General features: G+C 56.3%; 1 protein-coding gene across 1 annotated transcript; it reads left to right on the top strand.

Annotated features, from left to right (window-relative positions):
- The first annotated feature begins 4,738 nt into the window (after positions 1–4,738).
- Positions 4,739–5,713, top strand: LOC116273053 (immunoglobulin lambda-like polypeptide 1). The gene is made up of 2 exons (XM_031661996.1): positions 4,739–4,745; positions 5,121–5,713. The coding sequence occupies exons 1-2, from the start codon at positions 4,739–4,741 to the stop codon at positions 5,435–5,437; spliced, it is 324 nt and encodes a 107-aa protein (XP_031517856.1). The 3' UTR covers positions 5,438–5,713.
- The last annotated feature ends 4,066 nt before the right edge of the window (positions 5,714–9,779 follow it).

The raw sequence follows: 9,779 nt of genomic DNA on the forward strand, positions 1-9,779 counted from the left end.
GTCGGGGATGCCGGGCTGGGAGAGGACCCGGGGGCCTGTCAGAAGCCATGACATGACGCGCTCACCGCTCGGGAGGAAGCTACTGGCCTCTGAGTGAAATCTGTAAGAATGAGCTCTGGAGATGTATCGTACAACATGGAGACTACAGTTAATAAATGTATACTGGAAAATTGCTAAGATTAGATCTTCCGTGTTCTCACTACAAAAGCGTAAGTATGTGAGGAGACGGACGTGTGAGTCAGCTTGATTTAATCATTTTACAGTGTGGCAAAGCATCACATTGTAGGTGGTCAATATATACAGTTTTGTCAATTACACCTTCAGGAAGCTGGGGTGGGGTGTGTCTGTGTGTGTGTGTGTCTCTGTGTCTGTGTGTCTGTGTGATGTGAGGTCTGTGAGGCACTGAACGTGGTACATTAAACAGCATTTTCGTTCTTACCTCATGATTCCTGGACTTGAACCGTTGAGTGGCTTCTGGCTAACCCCAAACCTGTTTCCTCCTCTCTAACCACACCTCCCTCCAGGGCTGGTTGGAGGAGCCTCAGCCCAGCCCCCTGAGCTCAAGCCCTGGGGGACTCCTGCTGGGCAGCTCTCTGGACCCCAGTGAGATGCTCCACAGACCCATGGCGCCCTCGGGGAAGGAGGGAAGTCAGGCGCATCACCTCCTGGGACCAGCCCTGAGGGGACTCAAGCCCATCCAGGGTGTAGTTTCCTCCAAAGGAAAGCCCCAGGGGAGGGTCTTGGGGGGCCATGGTGCAGCCCACCTCCCTGTGTGACCTCAGCCCTTGCCGACCCTCTGTCTGTGGTGGGAGGTCCCCGAACAAAGCACCTAGGGCCCCAGGGACAAGGCCAAACTGACAGGTGTGGGAGGCAGTTGAGCCCTGGATCCTGACCACAGCAGGGCAGTTGGCAGATGTGCCTCCAGGACAGAACCCCAGGGGTAACGGCCATGGACGCTGGAAGGGGCCTGGCTGGGGGCAGGGACCAGAGGATGAGGATGGGGCCACATGGACTGGGGTGCCCTGGGACAGCTGCTGCCAGCGAGAGACCGGGGCACCACTCTCCAGGGAGCCCACGCTGCAAGTCAGGCCACAAGGGCCTCCGACCCTGAGGGCAGATGAGGCCAGGGACAGGCCAGCCGGGCCGTGAGGCCCCTGGTGAGCCAGGCCCCAACCTCAGGCAGCGCTGGCTCCTGCTGCTGCTGGGTCTGGCGCTGGTAACCTATGGCCTGGTGCACCCAACGGCTGCACCACAGAGCAGAGCCCTGGGCCCTGGAGCCCCTGGAGGAAGCAGCCGGTCCAGCCTGAGGAGCCGGTGGGGCAGGTAAGGGGTGAGAGATTCCAGGCAATGTGGGGGTCTGGCGGCAGAGGCGGGAAAGGATGACCAAGGGGAGACAAGCCAGAGAGGGGAGAAGGAAGGTTAATCCCTGGAGGGGAGCCAGACACACACTGACTTTAACTGAAGTGTTAATATTTTTTCATCATGAATTTGTTTAAATTAATTTTTATTGCTTAATGTCATATTAAAATATTATTTATCTTGAATCCTGAGATTTCTGCCACCCCTTACATTTGGCCCGAAGGTCACTGTCTCCCTTACCTCCCCCTAGTACTTGGGGTAGGGCAGGACCGGAGGCAGGGGCAGGATGTCCACAGGGTGGTGGCCACTATCCCTGAAGGGTGCCCAGGCCTCCCCCTCCTCCCCCTCCTCCTTCTCCTCTTCTCCCTCCTCCTCCTCCCCCTTTCCCCTGGCCTATGTCGCCTGTCCACTCCCACCCTCACTGGGCAGGGGCCACTCCCTGGAGCTCCAGCTGATGTGTGAGGGGCGTTTCCTGGAGTCCCTGGGTCACTAGACCTCAGCCAGCATCGCCTCCTGAAACCAGCCCCTAGGAGACCCAAGCTTATCCAGGATGCAGGTGCCTCCAAAGAAGAAGCCCAGGAGAGGGTCTAGGGAGGCCACAACTCCCTGTGTGACCTCAGCCCTTGCCACCACTCTGCGTGTGGTGGGAGGTCCCCAGACAAAGCATCAAGCATCTGGGTCCATTTATGACTATTTGGGACACAACAGCCTGGTCATCGCTGGTGCACGTTGTACCCACAGGCGATCATGTTGTACCCACAGGCGATCACGTACCCACAGGCGATCATCATTTCAGGGGCAGAACCTCCCTCTTGCTGGCCCCATAGGCAGGTCCCGCTGTGATTCCAGCACTTTGGGAGGCTGAGGTGGGTGGATCACTTGAGGTCAGGAGTTCGAGACCAGTCTGGCCAACATGGTGAAACTCTGTTTCTATAAAAAATAGAAAAGTTAGCTGGGTGTGGTGGTGCACGCCTGTAGTCCCAGCTACTTGGGAGGCTGAGGCATGAGAATCATTTGAAACCAGGAACTCAGGAAGCGGAGGTTGCAGTGGGCCAAGATCACGCCACTGCACTCCAGCCTGGGCAACATAGTGAGACTCTGTCTCAAAAGAAAAAAAAAAAAAAAAAGACTGTCTAGATGCAGTAGCTAAGTACACAAAAGCCATTTCAATGTGGGAGGCGAGGTGACTGAGTCCAGGGACTCCAGGTTTCTGGCTGAGGGGTTGAGACCACCCATGGTCATTGTGTTGAGATGAAGATGGAAAATGAGCTGGGCTGGGGGAAGGTGGTCATCTCCTCTGGACGTGATTAGTTTTAGACTCCTGTTGGGTAGCCCACTGGGCATGGTCAGTTGAGTTGGCAATTGAGGTGGAGCTGAAGGTTTGAAGCTGGGATAGGCTCCAGCCTCGCCATGTGGGCAGTAGTGGGGGAGTCAGCAGCCAGGCATGGGCCATGGAGAAACAGATGCCAGGGGAAGAGGAAGACCCCAAGGGGAAAAGAGTCACTGGAAAGAGGGGCCAGCCCCATGTCACATCCAACAGAGACACCAGGTACAGCAGAAGGACCCTGGACATGACCATGAGGAGGGCCTTGTTGGCCATGACCTGGGAGAGATGGGGGTGAGAGCATGGGGGACCACACCATGTCCCCAGCACACAAAACAGTGCCTGGTAGACAGGATGGATTTATGGATGGATCTATGGACAAGTAGATGGGTGGATGAACTGTTAGATGATAGATAGATGCAAAGACAGATGAATAAATGGACAGATGCATAGATGGACAGGTGGATGGACAGATGGATGGATGGACAGATGGAATGAATGATCAGAAAAGGCTCCATGAACAAAGTGAGACTGAGCTGCATCTCCATGGATAGATATAAAAGCAGAGGACTCTCCTGTTGGGTCAGGAATGACCCAGTGTCCTGGTCCAGGGAGGAAGTCAGCCTGGCTTGACTGGCGACACTTGTGGCGGATTTCAGAGGCCCTTGAAAAGAGGCCAAGTGAGGTTGGGCAGGTCCGAGCCAGCTCAGGACTCCTGAGCCACACCGCACAGCTGCCTGAGGGGATGCGTCACTCAGAGAGTTGCTGGGACCCACTGGGCCAGTGTTGCCATCAGCACCAACAGCTTCAGAGACTGGGACACAGGCTGGGGTGACTCCAAGGCTGTGGGTGACACCTGCCTCAGAGAAGGGACAGGCACAGAGACACTACTGGGATACTGGCCACCCCCCTGCCCTGTGCCTAGGTCACAGCCTACACACTGCAGCCCTGTGCCCCTCACACCCAGCAGGTTCCTGCTCCAGCACGGCTCCTGGACTGGCCCCAGGTGCTGGCCCCGGGAGTTTCAGTCCAAGCATAATTCACTGAGGCATGTGTTTGGCAGCGGGACCCAGCTCACTGTTTTAGGTAAGTGGCTCTCACAACCTTTCCCAGCCTGTCCCACCCTCTCCTATCTTTGGAAATCTGTTTTCTCTCTCTGGGGCTTCTTCCCCTCTGCCCTCCCAGCCTTAAGCACTGACCCCTACCTTTCTCCATGGGGCCTGGACGAGGTGCGTTAGTCTCGGGGTAACCGGCAGGAAGGGCCCCCACAGTGGGAGCAGCCACCTTCAGGTTCCAACAGCGGGACACAGCCTGGTCCCGGGCCCTGGGCTGGGATTGGGCAGGGTCAGGGCTCCTCCCCTCTCCCAGGGCAGATGTCTGAGTGAGGGACAGAGGCCGGTAGAGACAGTCCCCGGGACCCCGGGGTCTAGGCTGAGGGCTGGGTGCCCATCCAGCCTGGGAGGGCCACACGGGGGCCTGGGGACACAGGGGTCACCTCGAGGGGAGGCCAGTGGAGGGCACAGAGAGGGCTCTGGGTCTAGGCTGCAGCTCTGTGGCCTGTGCTGGGTCGTGAGGACATGGGGACACAAAGGGATGGGTGAGACTGGGTGAGGTCCCAGAGCCCAGCCCTCCCAGGACAGTTACCAGAAAGGAGAGGGTCTCTTAGGGCAGAGATGTGTCTGTCTCTGGAGCCCCGTCACCTCTGGGGCCTGGTGTCTCTCTGTTCACAGGTGGACCTCCCACCTTCATTTGAGGAGGGCACTTTAGACTCAGGAGGTGACTAGCGGGGAGTAAACGGGGGTGCACATAACTCCACGGCCACCAGGTGAATCAGAGGCTGCTGGGGTGGGCATGGGGGCTGCAGTCCCCCAAAATCTGGGGAAGCAGCTCCAAGAACCCAGCCGATGTGAGGGGTCCTGTGGTGGTCGGGCTGGTGGGGACAGGGCGACGCAGAGCCCCAGGGTGTGTCTGGGTGGAGCCCCTCTGCTTCACCAGAGAACTGAGTGGGCCAGGTTGGGGCACAGCCTGGTGTCCCAGGGATGGAAGCTCCAGGCCATGCCAGGTTTGGGCTCTCCCCACACCCTGCCAGGGATGGTTTGTAGGTGCTGTGGGGAGACCCCACCCAAAACTCAGACTCTCTAGAAACCAGGAAGGAGGGAGTGCAGCCTGCCCTGGGTACACACGGGAAACTGGAGGCTGCAGAGGAAATGACTGGGCCAGACGCTTAAAGGTGACTTGGGAAGGCCCCTAGGAAGGTGCAGGGCTGTCTGCTCTCCAGAGGGCTCCAGTGGAAAGGAGGGACGAAGAGGGAAGGAGAGGCCCTGGGTGGACCAGACGCCACAGCATGAACCCTCCCCAGAGACTTTTTAGACAGAGAGAGGCGCCCACAACACCTCCCACTCTCCTCTGCCGCCTCACCCCCTCCTCTGTCCAATAGGTCAGCCTGCCACCCCTCGGTCACTCTGTTCCCGGGCCACATTTGAGGAGCTCCAAGCCAACAAGGCCACACTGGTGTGTCTCATGAGTGACTTCTATCCGGGAATCTTGACGGTGACCTGGAAGGCAGATGGTACCCCCATCACCCAGGGCGTGGAGATGACCACGCCCTCCAAACAAAGCAACAACAAGTACGCGGCCAGCAGCTACCTGAGCCTGACGCCCGAGCAGTGGAGGTCCCGCAGAAGCTACAGCTGCCAGGTCACGCATGAAGGGAGCATCGTGGAGAAGACAGTGACCCCTGCAGAATGTTCGTAGGTTCCCAACCCTCACCCCACCCACAGGGGCCTGGAGCTGCAGGATCCCAGGGGAGGGGTCTCTCTGCATCCCAAGCCATCCAGCCCTTCTCCCTGTACCCAGTAAACTCTCAATAAATATCCATCAACCAGAAATCCTGTTCCCTCTCTTCATTTCTTATCTCTCATATGATTTGATGCTTCTCCTGGGCTCTCAGTGTGGCGTTGGGGGAATCCTGGCACCAGTGGGAAAGTAACCTGGAGGGGAGGATCACAGCCTCCCAGGCGTGTCCCCTGGGGAAATAGGCCAGGATAGGAGGAGTCGGCTTACTGAACACCGGTCCCTCCATTCTCTCCCTCCTCCCCTTCCTTCTTGCAGCTCAGCCCCAGACTCACTGTCTACTTTCTGGAGGGAGCTATTTCTGGCTGAGCCTCCAGATATGCGCTCTGTCTCTGTCCTGGTCTGGACCCTCTATCCATCCATGGCCTCTCTTTCCTCAGCCTGGAAATCCTACTTTGGCCTGGAGCCCCTCTGCTTCTGGCCCTGGCCCCTGGAATGCTCTCCTTCCTCTCTGCCCAACTCCCCAACCCTGAAAGCTGGACTGTCCAGGACACTCCAACACCATCAAATTCATGAGCTCTTATATTTTGGGCCCACCTTGATTTTTCACCTGACAGCAGGTTCAGAAGTGTGATAAAAAGCCAGGAAGGAAATATCCATGAAAGGCCTGCAAGAGGATCAGGACACTTGCAAAAGATAGGCTTTGAGCTCCCCAGGAACCAGTGCAAGAAGGGTAATAGGTGCACCATCATTTTCTTTTTTCTTTTTTTCTTTTTTGGGATGGAGTCTGGCTCTATCACACAGGCTGGAGTGCAATGGCGCAATCTTGGTTCACCATAACTTCCACCTCCCGGGTTCAACCCATTCTCCTGCCTCAGCCTCCCCAGAGTTGGACATGGGGACTGGTGGGAGGTGTTTGGTTAGTGGTGGATCCCTCATGGCTTGGTGCTGTCTTCCTGATAATGAGTGGGTTCTCGTGGGATCTGGTTGTTTAAAAGTGTGTGGCACCTCCCTGTCAACTCTCTCTTGCTCCTGCTCTGGCCATGTGAGACACTCACTCCCTCTTCACCTTCCTCGCCATGACTGAAGCCTCCTAAGGCCTCCCCAGAAGCTGAGCAGATGCCAGCATGCTTCCTGTACAGCCTGCAGACCCGAGCCAAGCAAACCTCTTTTCTTTATAAATTACCTGGTCTCAGGTGTTTATTTACAGAAATTGAGAATGGACTGATACAGACACTAATCTTATTCATAAGGGCAGAGCCTCTCACCTCCCAAAGCCACCACCTCATAATACCATCATTGAGATTAGGTTCCTAACCTGAATTTTGTGAATGCAAACATTCAGACATGGTACCCCTATTTCCAAACACAGACATTCTGAGGTTCTGGGGTTGGGACAAGGTATGAATCTGGAGGAGCACAATTCAGCCTCTGGAACATCTGGTTTGGTGGGCTCCCCTGCAAGCAGGCCTCAAAGAAAGGCTGTTGTGCGGGCTTGTTTGGGATGAGTACTCCCCAGGGGCGAGAGTGGGGATGGGGATAGGGAGAAACAAAAACAGGAGCAACAAGAAAAAGCAGTGCAAAGGCCAGACACAGTTCCCCACCCATAATCCCAGCACTTTGAGGGAGGCCGAGGTAGATTGTCACTTGGGGTCAAGTTAGAAGACAACCTGGCCAGCAAGGCAAACCCGTCTCTACTAAAGATACAAAATTACCAGCCTGGCCAACATGGTGAAACTATCTCTACTAAAATACATAAATTAGCCAGGTGTGGTGGCGGGTGCCAGTAATCCCAGCTACTTGGGAGGCTGAGGCAGGAGATCACTTGAACCTGGGAGGCAGAGGTTACTTGGTGAGTCAAAGATTGTGCCATTGCACTCCAGCTTGGTGACAGAGTGAGACTCTGTCTCAAAAAAAAAGCCAGATGTGATTGCATGTAGCCTGTAGTCCCAGCTACTCAGGAGGCTGAGGTAGGAGAATCACTTGAACCTGGGAGATGGAGGTTGCAGTGAGCCGAGATTACACCACTGCACTCCAGCCTGGGTGACAGGGAGCAAGACTCTGGCTCAAAAAAAAAAAAAGCCAATACAAGCGTGCATTGCTGAGTTCCTATTACAGAGCCAGGGTGCCAGATCACAGGATCACCAGAGCTGTCTTACACAATGCATCAGAACTATCCGCCCAGGGAAGAAAGGGAGGAGCATTCCAGGAGCTCTGCTGCTGAGAGCGTTAGCCTGTGGGGTGTTACGCCTTTGCACTAGCCGTTGGCGTCGCGTGGCTGCTGAGAGTGTTACTGTGGAGAGGCAGAGGTGAGGGGGATCCACACTGTGGCATCAGCAAAGCCCGAGCTGGGCGAGAGCAACACAGGGGTCTGGGCAGGCCATTGTCAGCTTCGGCAGCATGGGAGGTATCACGGCCTGGGAGGTCTGTTATTTACTGCAGCTGGGCCTGGATTAGGAGGTGGCTCCAAGAGGTCTGAAGCCATTCAGGCGAGCTACTCAACGCAGTCCTGCCCTGCAGCATCCAGCCCCGCCCCTGTCCCCCACGGGGTCCTCCCGTCAGAGTTCCCTTTGAGGTGCTGGCATCTGCAATACCACGCAAAGACTTTTCATGCTGGGGTTCGAGAGGGCTTAGAACCCACCCTGAGTGGGAACCCCTTTCTTTACATGTTGGCCCTGGTCCCTGGCACAAAGGCCCCAGTGTGACAGATATAGTCACAGGTTTGAGTTCGAGATCCCATGCTGTGCCCGGTAGACCCTCCCCTACTTCCCACTTTGCTTCCTGCCCTTTCCCCTCTCCCGTGTCCCAGGTAGCTGGGGCCTCTCATCTGACAAACCTAAAGTTGCAGGGACAAGAAGCACAAATCCACAAGGAGGTCACTGGGGCATGTGGTGGGGGTGAGGGCAATCCTATTTCTTTTTTTTTTTGAGACTGAGTCTGGCTCTGTCGCCCAGGCTGGAGGCGGTGGCCAGATCTCCAGCTCACTGCAGCTCAAACACCTCCCCGGGTTGCGCCATTCTCCGCCACCTCAGCCTCCCAACCAACTGGGACCTAGCTCCACTCCGGCCCAGTTTTTGTATTTTTTTAGTAGAGCAGAGGTTTTCACAGTGTTAGCCAGGTCTCATTCAGCCTCTCGTGATCAGCGTCTCAAAGCCTCCCAAAGTGCTGGGATTACAGGCTTGAGCTCCTTGACGAGGCAATCCTATTTCTACAACTTGTCCCTGGACCATGTGTTCCAGCTCCTGGGGATGCAGCACCTGGGACTGGCTGTTGGCTCTGTGCTCGGGGTGTGGCACAAGCTGGCTGCCCCTACGTTCCATCAGGCCCAGGCTCCAGGGTGAGACTGGTGGGCATCGCGCTCATGTGCCCACTGGGATCCTCCCTCACCATAAATGTGTCCCTTGGTCTGGGGGCTGGGTGGGCAGGACCCCACATCTCCAGACGGGGCATTCAGAGCTGCATTTTGGATGCAGTGGAGGCATGGAGATCTGTCAGGTGGCACAGAACCGCTGCCGTGGCTGGACTCTGAGGCAAGGACTAGAGGAACGAGGGTTATGGAAGAGGGGGGTGCTGCTACAGAGAGGGGTGCAGATACAGAGAGGTAACGTCTAGCACAACAGGTCACAGGTGTCACTATGCCCATTTTACAGATGGGAAGCCTGAGGCTCAGGGGAGGAGGCAGCTTGCCCAGGGGCCCAGTGCTAGCAGGCAGCAGAGCTGGGTTGGGGACCAGCCTTAGAAAACCTGTGCTCATAGCTGTGAGGCTGTCCTCCCTTCCTCACTGCTGACCCAGTGAGTATACGTCTCTTTACAAAAGGAGGCTCCTTCTGTGCCTGTGCTGGCCAGAAACATTGAGGCCTGCATATGGTCTTCTGGGCAGCTAGCTTCTCCTGACAAACAGAAGCCTTTCTGAGATGGCTGGTGGTCAAAGCCACTAATAACGAGGGGCAGGGCAAGGGGACTCTGAACACCTTAGTCCCTATCCCACATTCTTCTATCCAGGATCTGTAAGTTTCTCCCGATGGGCACTCCTTCCCCTCCAGCTCAGAGAAGCGGGCAGGGCTCTGGGGCCAGACAGACCTGAGCTCTGCCCTCTTCCCTCCTGGCTATAGGGTCCTGGGTGAGTCTTGGTCTCTATTCCTTCATCTCACTTTATGAGACTGGTTGAGATCCAGGGTGAGGCCCCAGTGACTGCTGGTAATCAGGAGGCTCCTCTCTCAGTAAGGACACAGAGTCCACTAATGACCATTGGTCCACCAAGGTACAGAGAAGGCAAGGTGCCTGCCTAGGTCACCAGCGAGCC

Source organism: Papio anubis, unplaced genomic scaffold (assembly GCF_008728515.1).
Source record: "Papio anubis isolate 15944 unplaced genomic scaffold, Panubis1.0 scaffold337, whole genome shotgun sequence".
NCBI classification, from domain to species: Eukaryota; Metazoa; Chordata; class Mammalia; order Primates; family Cercopithecidae; genus Papio; species Papio anubis.